The sequence below is a fragment of the Lycorma delicatula genome, chromosome 1, assembly GCF_047948215.1.
Source record: "Lycorma delicatula isolate Av1 chromosome 1, ASM4794821v1, whole genome shotgun sequence".
NCBI classification, from domain to species: Eukaryota; Metazoa; Arthropoda; class Insecta; order Hemiptera; family Fulgoridae; genus Lycorma; species Lycorma delicatula.
Window position 1 is genome coordinate 32,524,702 of NC_134455.1, and position 18,841 is coordinate 32,543,542.

General features: G+C 33.9%; 1 protein-coding gene across 11 annotated transcripts in view; it reads left to right on the forward strand.

Annotated features, from left to right (window-relative positions):
• Positions 1-18,841, forward strand: part of LOC142318074 (FERM, ARHGEF and pleckstrin domain-containing protein 2-like) — a 77,655-nt gene that overhangs the window by 51,274 nt on the left and 7,540 nt on the right. For 4 of the 11 annotated variants that reach the window (XM_075354600.1, XM_075354596.1, XM_075354597.1 and 1 more), the window contains one exon: positions 16,429-16,539. The exons of 4 other annotated variants lie outside the window; for them this stretch is intronic. In XM_075354600.1, coding sequence (XP_075210715.1) covers positions 16,450-16,539 — 90 coding nt within the window. In that variant the 5' untranslated portion in view covers positions 16,429-16,449. 3 more of the 11 variants (XM_075354599.1, XR_012754815.1, XR_012754814.1) reach the window with 3 other exon arrangements.

Here is an 18,841-nt window from a genome sequence, read left to right on the forward strand (position 1 = left end):
CGCATCATGTACCTAGTCAGAGGAGTAGCAGTAGTTTTTTTTTTTTTTTTTTTTTAGGGCGAAAAACGGTTGAACGTTATCATCGCCCGGAAAATAAATAAATAAAAGTAATTAAGGTTGCTAGATAAAATTAAAACTTAAAACTACTATCACAAAAACAAAATCCGGAATGGGTGTAAAAGGCCCATTCTCGGATAACAAAAACACTAACATGTAACTTAAAACTACGTTAAAAACTATCATATTAAAAATAAATAAAACTTAAAACTAAAAAAGGAGATAAAACTTAAAACTAAAAAAGGAGATAAAACTTAAAACTATTACGTTTAAAGTCTTACAACTAATATCACAAAAATCTTACAACTAATATCACAGACGAATTTAAAAAACAAACAAAAAAACAATTTAAAAAAAATCCGATAGGGAGTGTAAAAGGCTCCCTACTCGGATAACAAAAACAATACATAGGACAATACATACAATTACAAAAGAATACATACTTATTAAATTTTTTGTATTAACCCTATACTACGTAAAAACATAAACATCCGGTTTAAAACCTCCTTATCATCACGCAAGATACCACGGATGTTACTAGGTAGTTTAAATTTACGACGCAATGCCGCATAACATATGCAGTCCACGAGTATGTGGCGCACAGTCACGCGGCAGTTGCATCTTGCGCATAGAGGTGGTTGTCCTCTTGTAAACAGGTACTCGTGTGTGACTCTCGTGTGTCCTATCCGCAATCGACAGAGAACTACTTCCTCACGCCGGGGTTTTCTGTATGAGGAGTTCCATGGTAATACAGAATCTTTAATCTGACGGAGTTTATTATCAACGGTAGCCGTCCAATCACCTTGCCACCTTGTTCTTAATAATTGTTTTACATAGTTAATGAAATCAGAAGTAGCAACTCGGGTGGTGAAAGGAGGCTGGTTACATGCTTCTTTGGCAGCGGAATCTGCATGTTCATTACCTGGAATCCCTACGTGGCTAGGGACCCGGCAAAAACTTAATTCTGTGTTGCGATTATTCAACTCAGCGATTGCGTTGTAAATTTCAATGACGATAGGATGTTTGGAATAAAAGTTTTTTAAGGCTTGGAGAGCACTACACGAGTCACTGCAAATAAGAATTTTTCTATATATAGGGTTAATGATGTTTAGAGCCTTATTTATAGCGTATAGTTCAGCGGTAAACACACTCGTAATACCGGGTAGACCAAACATATAAGTTCTCTCATTAACAACAAATGCACACCCAACTGTATCGTTTTGTTTCGATCCATCAGTGTATACAACCGCGTCTGGTTTCATCTTGGAGAGAACACACTGAAACATTTGCTGAAAGACAATAGATGGTGTTGATTGTTTATTGTATGTGGTCAGGTCGAAATTAAAATTTATAAGGTTTATTCTCCACGGAGGATATGAGCAAGGATATATAGGAAAGAATGACGGTTTGTCAACATTTATATGCTGCAGCAGACGCCAGGTACGGATACCTACCGGTGCAGTACGACGTGGATGGTCCTCATACTTTCCTAGATTAGGATTTCTAAAGACCGACTCAAGAGCCGGGTGATTTGGTTGTTCTCTGTGACGAGCAAAATACGATAATAAAAGCTGGTCTCGTCTATCCCAAAGTGATGGTTCACCACAGTCTACAAGTAAGCTTGCGACAGGACTTGATCTAAACGCGCCTGTGGCAAGCCGAAGGAAAGCATGATGTACACTATCCAGCATTTTAAGCACGGTTTGACGAGCTGAAGAGTAGGCTACACAACCGTAATCTAAACGGGAGCGAACAAAGGAATAGTAAAAACGTATCATACATGATCTATCGGCTCCCCAGTTGGTGTTAGTAAGGACTCGCATCATATCTAGAATTTTGGAACATTTTGTTTTCAATTCTTTTAAATGTTTGACCCAAGTAAGACGGCTATCAAAAAATAAACCTAAAAACTTGACGTAAGTAGAGATAGTAATAGTCTCACCGTTGAGAAAAATTTGCGGAATAGAAGGGTTTCGTAGCCGACAAAAAACTACACATTTTGTTTTTTCGGATGAAAATGTGAAACCAGTAATGCTGGACCAAGCTTCAAGGTGAGATATAGTGTTCTGCAGTAGTCTCTCTGCTGTAGGTGCCGAACGGCTTGCAATGTAGATAACAAAGTCGTCAGCAAATAGAGAGCATGAGACAGGAGCCTGAACACATTTGGTAATATCATTTATGGCTACAGAAAATAAGGTGGCACTTAATACACTACCTTGGGGCACTCCATTCTCCAAGATGACACTATCTGAGAGCGAATCATCCACACGAACACGAGCCGTTCGGTGATTTAAGAATCCCCGGACAAAAGCAAGTATATTGCCCTTGATTCCCCATTTTTTGAGAGTGTTAAGAATACCACGTCGCCAGGCTGTGTCGTACGCCTTTTTTATATCGAAGAAGATGGCGACGAGGTGCTGCCGATTTAGGAAAGCGTTTTGTATGGCTGTTTCCAGTGACACTAAATGGTCAATAGAAGATCGTCCTTGTCGAAAACCACACTGTTCTGGAGATAGAAAGCCATGTTTCTCCAAGTACCATGTAAGCCTGCGGTTTACCATTCTCTCCATTATTTTACACAAAACGCTTGTTAATGAAATAGGGCGGTAGCTTGAGGGGTTTGTTTGGTCTTTACCAGGTTTTAGTACTGGTATAATAAATGCTTCAGACCAGCCGGGTGGTTAGACTTGTTCGGAGAATAAACCGTTGAAAATATTCAAAAGTTGTTGTAGTGCCGAATTAGGAAGGTGTGAAAGCATGGAAAGGCGAATGTTGTCCGGTCCAGGGGAAGTGTCCCGTGAATTTTTAAGTGCATGCAACAATTCTTTAAATACGAATTAATTCACCAACCGAATCACCAATGTTTAACGATAATACTTCTATTTGTATCTTGTACCGTTGAAAATCGTTATTATATGATGAGGTGAGAGACACCTAGCGGAAAGATTTTGCTAGACTATTTGCCACTTCCGAGGATGATGAAAGGAGTTCTCCTTCATCAATAAGACCAAGAATAGATTGTTTCGGTGATCCGAAGATTGCACGAATTTTCTTCCATACAGTAGACGTGGAAGTAGTGCGTGAGATAGTGCTCACGCACTATTAATACGCACTGTATTTCGTCCATGAATTCCTCTTAGCGTCCAAGAATACTCGACGGCACACCGCTCTAGCCCTGCGGTATAAATTTAGATGTTCTGTTGTTGGCCTACAATTAAATTTACGTAGTGCCTGCCGTCGATTCCTAATAGCATTTTTGCAACCATCGTTCCACCATGGAACGAAAGGACGTCTAGGATTACCCGATGTTTGTGGGATATATCTGTTGGCATTCTCAAGTATCATGGACGTAAAACAAGAATATTGGTCGAGGATGTTCGCTCCATCGTCATACTGAGATTGGAATGCTTTATGGTATCCGTTCCAATCTGCCTTTTCAACAATCCATCTCCGTGGCCTTCTTTTAATCTCGCAGTCTACACCGAAACCAATAATAATTGGTCTATGATCACTGCCGTGAAAGTCATCACAAACCGACCAATTAAAATGAGGGAGTACATTCGGTGAGCATATGGAAAGATCAAGGTTAGATACAGTACCAGTTGATAAGGACATGAATGTGTGTGATCCATTATTCAGTAGGCAAAGGTCAAAATCTTGTCTCAATCTGTTTATCATATTTCCTCGAGCGGAGCAGAAGGTTGAGCCCCAGGAAATATGATGGGCATTGAAGTCTCCTACTATTAACGATGGAGATGGTATTTGTGTGAAGAGATTTGAGACATCTAAAGCACTGAACTCAGTGTTCGGTGAGAGATACAGATTGCAGATATGCAATTTGAAGGGAGTAGAGACCTTTACTGCAATAGCAGGAATGACAGTGGTTAGTTGAATTCTTGTAGCTGACACCCCATTCTTCATGAAAATCGCTACTCCACCACTCTCCCTACTGTCTACTAGGCAGTCGTATCTCTCGCAGAAGTATCCTCTAAGTGTAATTCGGTCATGTTGTAGAAGGTGAGTTTCTTGGAAACACATGATTAGTGGATCATGTGTGTGCGCTAGTACTCTAATATCCTCAGTGCGGGATCGAATACCTCTAACATTCCATTGAATAATGTTCATAAGTGTAAAAAATAAATAAAAAAATAAATTTCGGAAATTATATAAAAATTAGTTGTACGTGATTCGGTTTTTCTTTTTTGTATTTTTTATTTTAAAGAACTCCGATGCCCTAGTGTCGGGTGGTTCTTCAACCATATCCTCCAGTATATGAGGTGATGGTGGAGGAGATTTATTTGAATGGGATGCTGTAGTTGACATCCCAGAAGAGGTAGTTATGTGGGTTCCCTTTATGGGGAGCTTATTAGGTGGCTTACTGCCAGCTGTGATAGTCGCTATTCGTGGCGGTACGACTTTGGGAATAGGAACTTTCGTGTGTATCATACTGTTTGATGATTCACTAGCTGCGACGGAGGACTTTTTATTCATTTTTGTCAGCTCTGAGATAGTGGCTGTAAGTGAAGCTACTTGATCAGATAGCATCTGAACAAGTTTTTTAAGCTCATTGCAGGATCCGCACTGCTGATTATTAGCATTTGTAGGAATTTGTTTAGATGTAGCGGTGGCAAAAGATACGTCTGGTTTAACCAGGTTCCGTGAATTGTTTATCTTTTTATATTCTCTACGTGCAGCCGGAAAAGATAGTTTTTGCTCCGTACAGATTTTGAGAATTGCCTTTTCTTCTTTAAAAGTTGGGCAATCTCGGGAGCGGGCTGTATGTGGACCACTGCAGTTTGCGCATTTTTCACTTTCTTCGCAGTTAGTGTCATTGTGACCTTCTTTAGCACATCGAGCAGAGATCTCGGTTTTTGTACAAGATGTTGTAGTATGACCAAAACCTTGGCATCTAAAACATCGCCGTGGGTTGGGTATGAATGGTCGTACCCGAACCGAGAGGTAACCCACTTTAATCTTCTCTGGTGGAACAGGGAGATTGAATGTTAATATAAGAGACGGTGTCGGTTCTTCTGTTCCGTTCTGCCGTTTCATTATACATTTCACTTCGACAACATCTTGGTGGCAAAGCTCATCAACTATTTCCGAGATATCTATATCTAGAAGGTCTCTACAAAAAATTACACCCCGGCTCGTATTTAACGTTTTGTGGCATTCTGCACTTATATTTATACCACCCATATTACGGAGACGTAAGATAGATCGACTCTGTTCATCGTTGAATGTTTCAACCAGAATCGATCCGTCGCGTAATTTCCTGATATTCTTTGGGGAGCCACTTGCACCTGTTATGGTTTTGTTAATTAAGAAAGGTGAAACCTTTTGAAGGGAGCCACCTTCCTGACTATTTCTGAGAACAATGAATCTAATATTTTTATATTTAGATTCTAAGAAATTCTCTTCAGTAGGACTTTTATCCTCGTCAGACGAAGCTGATCGAGGTCTCTTCGCAAGACTTAATTTGGTGGTTTTTTCAGATGGACCACCAACCATCATTGTGTTTGTTGTTGGAACTGAAATTTTGGTCCAACGAGTACCGGCGAAAAATGGACCACTCCAGCAGAGCGCACGCGTACTGGAGCTAGAGCTAAGTACAACTGGGTTCGCCCTGGTGCCCAGAGGACATCGTTCAAGACTCACTACGTAGAGCCATTCACCCATCGGCACGATTTGTTCCCACCTTGGGTTACGGTTGCGTTTCGTAAGATGTCGCAACACCACCGAGTGTTAATGTAAGAAATATCAGTGTAGGATGTTGTTGTGTAATTGTGTGAGTGTGTATGTTGTAATTTATGTAGTGTTCTTGGTGTAGTATATGTGTATAATGTAAAGTGTTCTGCAGCTCACTGTATAGTAAGAAGAATAGCTGCAGAGGCTAGGCCCGTGGGGACGCCAATCCCCAAAGTCTTAAAGAATAAGACTCCCCGTCGGGGTGAGTAGCAGTAGTGGCGTCAGAAGTCGGGCCTAGCTAAAGTATTGTAATTTCAGAAGTTGCTTAGATCAAGTTTCACTTGTATTGTCGGCAGACTGGTGTAGCCGCGAGATTTAACGCACCAGGTATCTAGTCAGTTGAATAGTGGTGCTAGTGTCGACAGTTGTGCCTAACTAAACTATTGTAATATCACAACTTACATAGAAAAAAATTCCACTGTATGGTTGGCAGACCAGTGTGGCCGAGAAATAACGCACCAGATACCTAGTCAAACATTGCTTTGGTCGCCATTCTTCATCAAAACGGTTTTTAAGCACATTGTGCTTAAAACCGTCAATCGATAATTGAGCGATAATAACCATAGATTGATTTGAGAAAATATATTAGTAGTAAATTTGTTGAACTCATTTTCATCCATTTACACCACCGGGATAGACTAGTGGTTATATCGACATCGAAAATCAACTGATTTCGAAATCAAGGGAGTATAAAGTTTCAATACAAGTAAAGGTAGATAATGGAGGTATAATAATCGCAGATGGGTGTGAGAAAATGCTTCAGCAGTAAATTTGTTTAAATCATTTTTTTGGCTAGAAAAATTTGTTTTGGAGCAGCACCACCGCTAGTTTTGTCTACAAGCCTTGATTGCTTTTTTCTATTCTTCTGAAGGAAATGAGATCTTTTGTGTGATTCAACAGAAATATAAGAACACGAAAGATTTTTTATAATATTGTTTTAAACTAATCGTAAATGATATAGCGGAACCAGAATAGGAGATCCTAATCTTATTGGGAGTAAATAATATCGTGTGTTCGAGATTCGACAAGGATATTAAGAGAAGACAGAGAAAGACACACACACACAGATAGAGAGAGAGAGAGAGAGGCATACACACACACACAGCGAGAGAGAGAGAGGACTTGCACACACACAAACAGAGGAAGAGAGAGAGAATTGGTCAAAATGGTGTCTCTGAACATAATGTGTGGTGTTGGAAGATAAAACTTTTCTGGTTTTACTAATGCCTGCCTAACAACATTCTTCTCTCCTGCAGTTAGTGCCTCTCTCTTTGACACTGCTCTTTTATATAATGGTTTTTCCTATTATCCCTGCTATCCCACTCACACAAAAAGCAACAGAACTTAGTGTATCCAAGTTGCAGTACAAGTAAAAGCACAATTGCTTCCAGATCTCTACAAATATGCCATAAATATTTGTTTGAATCTTGCTCATACAAGTTTCATATTTTCATAAGACTCCATGTGAACAGCATGCTAATGGTATTGATGGGTATTTATTTCTAATATGAAGTAGAACAGTTTTCAAACTAAGCTTTGATGAGTCAATAAAAAGTCGCCATTTGTCAGGATGGTGCATATGTTCCAAAGCTTCCAGTAAAGAATCCATATCATTACAGTATACTAAGTTTTCATACTAAGAAAGGAAATGTTCAAATTCTGATTCTCATAGAAATCACTTATTTTAGTGTTTGGTTGTAAAAAATGTCATCCTTTCAGTCTTGGTGATATTGGTCTTGGTGGTATTCTTGCTTGATTATTTGTTAAATTTAAATCACGAACCAGATCATTTAATTCTGACTGATTAATTAAATGGGATTCAGTAAATCTGTTTTCTAAAAATTTTGGATCTCTTTCTTCATCGCCTGATAAGTCAACACAAGATTCAACATTTTCATCTTCATCTAAGTTCCATGTTTCTGAAATTGAAAGCTCTTGGCTATGACCGCATGGCAGAGGGAATATCAGGATATTAAACAGTACATCTAATTTTAGCTGTTATTCCAGATATCTTTATTTCATAAACATAACAGTCTATGGTGTGATCCTTTAGTTCTCTCCAAACCACTGGAATTGTAAACGGTACATGATGAAATCCATTTGGCCAATCAGTCAACAATATTACACAAGAAGCGCAGCAAATCTGAGGAGCCCAAGATTGGTCCTGATCACTTAATTTACATCCAAAATACAGTTCATATGACATTTTTATTAGTGAAGTTATATTTCTTTTCTGAGAGGGGAGTTATATTTCTGTTTAATTTTATAAACATTAACGTTAACTACAGAGTAACTGAAAAATAGACCCTCACAAGAACAACATATACACTAATCCATACATGCACGATCCTTAATAAACTGCAAAAAGTTCATTACTCCTCTGATATTATTGGACAATGTTCTCCCTAATTCGGGGTTTATCATCGTTTCGTTTATTTGTATTTGGTTTTGATCTTAATTTGTGTACATGTTCTCTAGTTTTCGAATTTTCTCTGTCTTTATAATCATCATCCTGTCTTAATCTTTTTATTCTTTTCTTGGTCTTAACAATTTCTTCCTCTTTATAATTATCATATTCTCTTAATGTTTTTATTCTTTCTTTGGTCTTAATGTTTTTTCCTCTTTATATTTATCGTCTTCTCTTAATTTTTTATTCTTCCCTTGCTCTTAACAATTTCTTCCACTAATCGGACCACTAATAACAAAAGTTATGAGTGATCCGATGTTTGAATGACTTGTAGGATGCTGCATGAAAATCATTTCAAAATGTGGTAAACAACTTCCTTGGAAACCAGAAAGCCAGTAACTACAGAGAACTTGTGAGTGAACTCCTTCAAAACTACAAAGAACTTTGGTGTAACATGTTACTCAAAATCCATTTCTTACATTCACATTTGGATTTTTTCCCCTAAAAATGTCAGCGCCATCGGTGATGAACACTGAGAACGCTTTCACCGGGACATATCTACAATGGAAACACAACAACAGGGAAATTGGAACCCAAAAATGTTAGCTCATTATTACTGGAATCAAAAGAGGGATCTACCTACAGCAAATTACAGCAGAAAATCCAAAAGAAGTAGATATTAAGTGAGTACAAAATGCATGTAATGTATTGTCATATTACGTTCATCATACATTTTTTGTTTCAAAAGAAATTTCAGTTACAAAAAACTGAGCCCGATAGAAAAAAATCTTACGTATGTGAAATTAGCATTAAAAAAATACTATAAGAATCAGCCTCTTGCTCTCATTTAACAAACAAAAAATTAAATTTTGTTGACCACTGTAATTAAAGTGATGGAGAGGATTTGATAAGAATATTTAAAATTAAATGTAATGAATGTGATAAAATTTTATTGGTAAAACTAACATCTTTTAAAAAGAGATTTATGGAACATTACAATCCTTACACAAACGGAGAGGTATGTTTATTACTGCCGACCATTTATTGTGTAGGTATAGTATTACTGATTATAAAAACCATTTAGAAATGTTGGAAATTTGCAACAACAGTAATACAATGGGTATACTTGAAAAATATTGTATTTATAAATTTAAACAAAAGTACGAAATGATTAATCAACAGATAGTTTTTGAAGATGATTTAAGGACATAGTTGGTTGTAGCAGTTGGTTACAGTATTTACAAATGTAGGCCTGATGTTTTAAATTTGTTTCAAGTTTTGTGGTTATAAGGGTTTATATTTTGTAAATTTCTATTTTAGCTTGTAGTAAATTAGGAAAAATTTGTAATTTTGTACCGACTGATGATGCGGGATTCCGCGAAAGTCGACTTTTGGTATTAATTTTTTAGGTTCTGTTACTGTGTTTGATGGTTATTTTGTTATTTGAGGTTATTTGGCACAGTGGTTAGTTATGTTGATGAATTATTTAAATTTGCACTAAGATTATTTATTATAGTTAAATATATTCCAATCTGAAGGATAATATCACCTTTTGGAGCTTGTCTTACATTTTGTACTTTTATAAAAACAATTGTACAAAAAATTCTAATAGTTAAAAAAATATTATACATCATTTAAACAACTTTCGGCATTCTACTTCTAAAATTGTAATATTGTGTAACAGACAAACGGTACGTAGTAAATAAGAATCAGTATGCAGCAACTGCTACAATGTTGTTAATGTTTTGTAAAAGTGAGGTTAGTTTTGTGGTACGTGATTGAATTTACCATCTTATTTGAACTAAAAGGTGTTTATTTTGTGAAAAAATATGATCATCTTTTATTAATTTTTTTGATAATCGTAAACATTTAAGTGATGATATTTTGGATGAGCTAATTAATACAAATTTTGAAATGACCGGTAGACAGTGACTATAATTAGATTTGCGAAACAACTTCTGTTTCGGTAAGTAAACTTTGAGAGTATTAAGACACTGTAATAGTCAAAGTGAGGTAACACCTAGATTTAGTAATGTGAATTTACCAGACGTTTTCGAAGATAAAAATAATGAGGTTAAGTTTGAGAATCAAAGTAGAACCACAGTTAGACAGTTATTAAATTTCAGAGGATGATATGCATGATTGTAAATGAAGTGTACTCTTGTACAGTCTCGAGTCCACCATTCCTGAGATGTGTGGTTAATTAAAACCCAACCACCAAACCACACAGATATCCACGATTTAGTTCTCAAATCCTTATAAAACTACCTTTATTAGGATTTGAACCTTAGAACTCTTGATAGGTTAGACCTATCTGGAAAAACCAAAGTATTTGAGGCACTGACCGACATTGATTTTTCTGGTAGCTCATACTTATCTGATTTTAATGATTTACATACTTTATCAAGCCAAAATTAAATTTTTTTTTTAAATTTAAATTTTGGCTTCTAATAACATCTGATGGGTCTGGTGATAAAAATCCCATATTTGTACAACTTGCAGTGTTTTTGTAGATGTTTATGGCAAATAAAAACTTTTCTTGTGTATTTTACTAATAAAAAAGTTATAACCTCTTAATAATAATTAAAAACCTGTTAAAAGTGATACCATTTTGACTCACTAAATAAGGGGGTTTCATGTCTTCTTTGCACTTCACATTTTTTTATATTTTTTTTTATATTTAGCCCCTATGTTGATGATGTTGACGCTTTCAGTATTTTAAAAATAGTTCTTTTTAAAATTATTAATGATAGATTGAAGTAATTTAATAACTTAACCAATACCAGTAACATAACAATTTTGATTCAAACGTGCTTGTAAAACTTACCCAAACTGAGATTTCAATGAGTAGCCTACATCTTTTTTCAAGAATTCATTTTTATTTTTATGTTAGTTTATTTTTGTAAACACTATAGAAGAAAAAATAAATTGGAATTTTAATTATTCTTCAATTAAATAGCCAGATTTTGTGGCAATGAAAGTTCATTATTTAGTGTGGTTAACCAACAGCTGTGATATCTCTTCTGATAATTCTCTTAAACTTATGTGAGAACGACCCATCACTGTAGTTAGTTCAAGTGGTTAGTTCATGTTCTCAGGACTTTGCAGATCGGTACCCAAACTTTGTCTTGTTGAGATTTTTGAAGTGATGATGATGATGATGGTCCAGCTGGGTGTAAAAAATGAACCTGCGCATCATCATTTTCGAAGCTAATATCTACCATTGCTCCTACCCACCACTGATCATCATACACAAAAGAAATAGAGTCTTTTTCCTTAAGTGAAAGTGATACAATACTTGACACAGGATGGTCTTCATATTCCTTGGAATCTGAAGTAAAGTAACATCTTACAATGCCTTCTGACACAGTAACGTACGTTTGGTAGCATCTAGTACCAACAACTCTTTCACAGCAGTCAAAACAGTTTTTTAGAGTTTCTGAATCTTAGTTATCTCATCTGATTTAATCAAAAAATACTTTGTTTTTCAGCTTGTGACTACAAAATGAATACATTTCATCAACGTGGCCTTTGCCACCTCTTTTTGTTGTTCCTTCCACACCATTCCAGGTATTTTTCCCATGGGATGATCCAAAGAAGTGCCATTCGATTTCAAGGTCAAAGTCTTTTTTTTGACTGTACAAATAAGCAAAATTCTTTTTACTTTTATACTGACTTGAAGCACCATCAATAAAACAGATGAGTTTTTTAATGTTCTGATGTACTTCGTTGATATGGTCTGTTAAAAGTTTTTGAAAGCAATAAAATGTTAGTGCATCTTGCTTCAAGTGATAACTTAAAATACTAACACTTTTGTGTTTTAATACATTATTTTCCTTGAAATAGAACACAAAAGGGTTGAACTATGACTTGGCTGTTGACCCAGTGGAAGCTTTGTATCTCATCTTGAACAAGAATGAAAGGTTTTCTGTGAAGTCTGCCAACACCAAACATTTTTCTTCAGCTAGTTATGATTTTTTTTTTTTTGTTGATAAATTGAGCTTGAGATTTTGACATGAAATGGTAAGTTTTCAGCTTTTCCAATTTTTCCACTAATGATTCGAAAACTCATCTTTGGTCTGAAGAACAGTAATCATCTCTGCCCTATCAGCTGTTACCCACTGTTTGTACATTATTTTATCTAGCAACACATCATACTCTTCGGAAAAGTTGAGCATGTCAAACACTGCCTGCTTACCTTGACATTTGGTGCACACATTCATCATACAGCTGTAGTTTTCCTTGTCACAAACAAAGATGTCTATTAAGTCCTTGTAATCAAAATTAAGTTTGGGACCGTCAATCATGAGTTTGATGTTCTGGTGACAGACACAAACTGTATGAGTACCAGATGAACCAGCCAAGATATATCATTTTGGACAGAGTTTGCAGCACATTGATCTTCCAATTTTTCCTCATGGTTTACACTTTTAAACGAGACATACAATTCATTTAAGTTTATCAGAACAAGGCACTTTTACTTATGCACTTTGACACCATCACACGTGCTAATACAGTCCTTTTTATTAGGACATAGCCTGCTATTTTGTCATCTTCATAAATAACAATTTTTTTAATTGTGTTGATACTAATTCCTGTTTTATATCTTTTACCTCAGTAGAATGCTGTGTTCATTAACTAATTCTCTAGTAAGTCTTACCAAACACTCAGATATATTGAACTCTAATATTATTTTAGATATGGTCCAAGATTTTTGTCTCACGATTACCAACAGGTATACTTAATGCAGTTTTTTTTATCCTATTTTCAAATGTATTCGGAATTTCTGCATCACCTACAGATTTTTTGTTATTTTAATTTTTTAGAATTATTTTAAAACATTTTTTCAGGCATTTTTCCATTGTCCAGTAAAAGCTCCTAGAGTATTATAAATATGATGGAATCAAATGAGCTAACTCTATAGGTAGCGTTGCTATTGTTGTGCAGGTTCAGACATGTGTAGACATGGGCATATATTCATCAGAACGATGCAAGTTGTGAGATAGTAGTGAACCACTAAACACGTCCTTGTGAATGCTTTGTGTGTCTGAATTATTGTGTATTACATATTTTACAACTTTATTTCTTTTAATTAGTCGTTAGTTACAAAATGCGTACAGTTTGTTTAAATCATCGTAACAATTTTTGTTATGTATCTATTGAAGTGACGCTCAAGTCCCAAAGGCAAAACCTTACTCCATTAGTAATAAAGTATTATGAACTTTATTTTGGGTGTAAAGTTTGGGGGACTATGATTTGCGGGAAACCCAAAGATCACTCTTCTGACTGTTATTTCTGCTTAACAAACATTAAAGGGATTACATCAAAATCAAAACATACAGTGGTGTACTCTAACTTGTAATCTGCAATGAGACCAGTTCCACACTGAACAGTTGCCTGAATATGTGACATTAGACGAAGAGAGCTCAGAGTATGATTGAACTAAGGAAGAAAGAGAAACAAATTGTGGACACAATTATTGAACAAAACAGTTCATCAGAGCCTCATTTACCATTCAAGAAAATTTACCATTCAACGATCTCATACGAAATTTAAAGTTATCCAAAAAACTGTCAGAAATGTTTGCTTCCCGGCTAAAACGAAGCCGGGATTCACATTCATATAGTTCTTTGTTCTGCTTAGAAAAAATACTTTTAAAACTACACGAAGATACTTTGCAGGAACTAAATTTAAATTTGGAAAAATGTGTTCTTTAAGAATTGTCTCTAATGTTATATGTCAAAGTTTTCCTTAACTGTTTTTTTGAGTTCTCTAAGGATCACAACAGAACTGTCTATACAGGTGATATTTATAAGCACTAGTGACATCTGAATTAACACATAAAAATATTAGTTGTTTTTCATCACTAAATTCACAAATTTTAATAAGTTCTGTTGGCACTGTTCTACACAATGTTTCTTATTCTTCACTCACATAAATTCCTATGGAACATTATTCTTTCATTGTTTTGTGTGAAATTACTTGAAAATAATGTAAAAATTTAACTGATTTTAAGATTTGCAATTATAATATTACTAAGTAAAACTTATTTATTTAATAAACACTTCCAAACACAGAATGAAATTTGAGACACTCTGTAAAAATGTGAACAGGTCACTGACTAATGTCAGACTGACCAGTCTGTAAGTGTAAAGCTAAATGATGCAACAAACATAAATGAACATCCTGCAACATGAATTTTCCTACTGGAAATGATTTCAAGCGCCTGTTATAACATGGACACTGCAATTGAATGGTTCAAACAAGTCTATTTCGACTATAGTAAGAAGTTTAAAAATATTAAAATGCCAAGACAAGAAACTCCTGTGGAGCACTTATTCGGTGAGTCAAAATGAGTTAAAATTATTAAATAAATTAATTAAAAATCCTAACTTGATTGTAATTAATGTATAAATGAAATCCATTGAGCTTATATTCATGTAATATATTTTACAGACCTTGACAATTTCTTTTTTTATGTAACACCTCTTAAATTGTTTTTAAACTATGTGCTTACAACTTATAATTGCATAAGAAGGTACTATCATAAATTGTATATTTTTGTAGCCGATCAATTCATCACATATTGTCAAACAAACTTTCAGCCTGATTAGGAAAAAACTACAATTTCCCAGTTGTTAGAAAGTATTTTAAATTCTGTAGTTAGTGAAAAGATTATAATTTTTTGCCATCTTATTAGAGGAACTGCTTACATTTGGTTAAAATTATACCTTTCTAATTGTAAACAGGTAGTGAAATTTCATCTTTTTATAAGAAAACATGTGTAAAAAGTACATTGTCACTTCAAGATGACAATGTAATAAAAATCCTAAATCGATTATATGTAAGCTAGCTGGTTCTAATTTCAATGGCTTTTGTGTGCCAATTGATAATATTCTTATACCCTGTTTGAACTATAATGGTTTATTCTCCCATGAACACGAACAAACTGCTTTCTATAAATCTTCACTCTATCGTACAATTTCAGGTTAAAAAAGTCATAATTAAAATAATTTTAATTCTTTTCTAATGATATGTAATTAATTGAAATTAAAAACAGATGATCTTAACATTAATACAATATAATTCAAATCTGAGTTTAATTGTATAAATTTACAGTTTAATTTATTTCTCATTCACATCAGGTTACAACACTTCCAAAAAAAAAAATTTCAACATATCTCCTGATTATAATTTATTACCTTAATTGCAATATAAATATCAAATATATTTTCTTTATAAAAATCAAATTTTATAGTTAATAATTTATTTATAATCGATAACATGATACAAACTGAATCATCAGGAACTCATGCTCTATAGCGTAAGATAAAGGTAGCAAAATATAATTTAAGTCAATAATCAGGCATTTCTAGATTACATAGATGTAATAATGAGAATAGATAACCTGTTTTTCTATAATTGATTGTTCTGGTATTAAGAAATATTTACAATAATCATCCGACATTCATGTATTGCCAAGTTATTAATGATGCAACCAAAATGGATAATCATGAATTATATGTAGAGGATCACATTATGTAGGTTTGAGAGTAAGAAAGCCTGCAAAATTTATAAAATCTGGAGGAGAATTCTCAAAATATAAACCATAACTATGCTAAATCTTTTCACAGCAGTAATAAAGATTTACATTTCATCATTCAGATGATAGAAGAATTTGTAATGGGAGATGTTTTAATGAAATGTAATCTTAGTTTTATAAGCAGAAAGAATCATATTTTGATAGAGACTATTAAAATATATTATTTAATGACCCGTTGAAGTGAAATGTTCTTTATTATCCTTTTACTCTCTGTTATGCCATTTTCCAGTGGAATCGGTTTCAGATTCATTCTACTTCAAAATACTTGACAGACAGGATGATCTAAGTGAGAATATTTACACGGTGAAAATATTCCCAAAATGGCCAGCTCATATCCCAAATGGTACTAAAATATAATACGTCTAGAAATATATGGGAAAATGTATTTTAGGAGTAGACAACTCTCCACAGAACTTTAATCGGCTTTAGATATCTTGCTAGGTTTATTGAATCAGATGACTGAAAGAATTAATGAGGGACATTCAATAATTAACGAGACAAATTGATGTAGAGAAAAAACAGTTCATTCGATGACAATGAAACTTTTTGAGGGTCAAGTTGGCAATCATGGGAACATATTTAATCTTAACATATCTGTTTTTGTTGATTTCAGAATGTCAGCTCTGCTTGAAACATGTACGCTGGAAGAGCAACATTCAGTGATAAGATTTTTGCTATCAGAAGATGTGAAACCGGCGAAAATTTACTCAAGAATGTTGAAACTGTACGGTTGAAAGTATTTAAACCGCAATAATGTGTATAAGTGGGTAGAACAATTTAATTTGGGTAAAACAAGTATGACTGATCTCCATCGCTCTAGAAGACCAGTATAAGTATCGACTATTGCAATGCAAAATTGTACAAATGATCTTATTCACGAAGACAGGCGAGTCAAAATTTCTCAAATTGCTAGTTTGTGTAATATGAGTGTTGGATCTGCACATTCAATCATTCATGATGTGCTGAATTATTGTAAAACGTGTTATTTGCATTTGTCTTGAGCTCAAAGAATAGTTTGAAGCAGAAGGTAATCAATTTCTAGATCATATAATAACCTTTGATGAAATGTGGATACACCATTTCGAGCCCAAATCCAAACGGCAAACTCTTGTGTGGAAACATCTGAATTCACCCACCATGCAGTCAACAAAAATGTTTTAATGTAACTCCACACAATACATTGTCCTACAAGAAAGAGCTTTATTATGCTTCTGTTGCTATTTTTAAGAAATTATGAAACTATTTAAAAAGTTTTCTTCCAAATTTATTTAAAATACACTTAAAAGATTTTATTCTACAAAACCAATTCTATGATTTTTTTAAAATTATACTAATTATACAATTTTTAAAAAGTTCTGAATCTCCTGTATCCAATTCAACTGTTACTTAAATTATGTACACAAATTTAATTAATGCCTACTGAATTGTGAATTACTTGGTTATATATTTTTTTTATCTTCATGTATTTACCTTAAGATTATTTTATGTGACCATATTTTACATAATTAATATGTATTTTAATCATATCTCTTTCTATCTTATCTTATCAGACAAATGCTCGGGAAGTTCCTTTTTTTATCTGGGGAGTACCATATCCCTTCTCATCATTAATTATAAAATGTATTACTATGTACTGATTTGTTTTATTTTGCTTGATTAATTCACCGCAGACACTTTGTACGTGGGAATATGAAAATCAAATTTTTTAGCTTATGAAAAATGCGATGCCTTTCCACAATTCAAACCCAGAATACCCGAATGAAAAGTCGAGACATTACCGCTCATGGAGATCACCAAATGAATAGAATTATTAGAACCTTGTGTTTTTATAAGACTATTATAATAAGTTAATATTTTCATAATTACAAATAACAGATGAAAAAAGAACAGTGAATTAATAATAAGAATGTTCATTAAGCTGCTGATGATCTTGGCTGCCTGTAAACAGGAGTATAGTTGCTTCACTTAAATGTAAAATGGAGTACACATTTTGTACTTAAGCCTAAGTACAAATATCTAGCGGTTTGCTGTACCTGAATTTCTTCATCGTGATTGAGTACAATAAATACTTGTCTGCTGAATAGCACTGTGAAGTGACAGTACAATTTCTTAACCAACACCCAAGATTCTTAGCACTTGCTACAAAATTTCACGTACTTACAAAAAATAAGTTAGAAGAGTAAAACAGAAAAAAAGAAAGTTTAATGCGATATATAAATTAAAGTTTTTCCATCAAGTAGTTTGTTATTTATAACTAATCGGAAGGCACACTTTTGTTTCTTCTAGATTAACTATAGCTGAATGTTCTGTGATATTCTTACGTTTTTTATTTATTATTTAAAAAAAAACCTTCTGAAAAATATTTCCTCTCTGTTAGTGGTTTCAAGTTTTAATCGTTTTGATTGTTATTATGGAAAGCTTTTTTAAAATGCATCCTTAAGAAGTTTATCACAAAATCCTGTTGCCATTCTTTGAAATTTAAAATTATTAATATTGCCTTAATTATTGTCTCGAGTTATTTTGTTTCTTTCTTTTTAATAAAATTAAAGTACTTGAGTGAACAGCATGGTAGTGTGCAACTTTTAAATTCAAAATAATTATTTTTATAAAAGTAATTTAATATTCTTTAAACTGTGGACAAGATCGATAAATTTTTTATACAAAGACAACCTATTATTTCATTCACAAGATAAGTTCATAGTTCACCCTGTATGTATCATTAAAAGAGATCAGCCTTAAAGACTTTCCCGTACTTAAATATATTTACTATTAACCCGACATATTATTAGAGAGATTTTGGAGGAATTAAGCATGTAATTTCCTAAAAATGTAAGAAGGATGCATTTTGTTTAACAGAACCACTTTTTCTTTTGGTAACGTAGTATAATGTACAGCTTATAACAACAATGAACTAAACATTACCTTACCTGTCTTTCACTTGTAACTAAAATAATCAAATTACAATTCAAAATAAGTTCCATTATTAACAAACAGTAGTACTACCTGTAACGTAATTTATTGAAAAT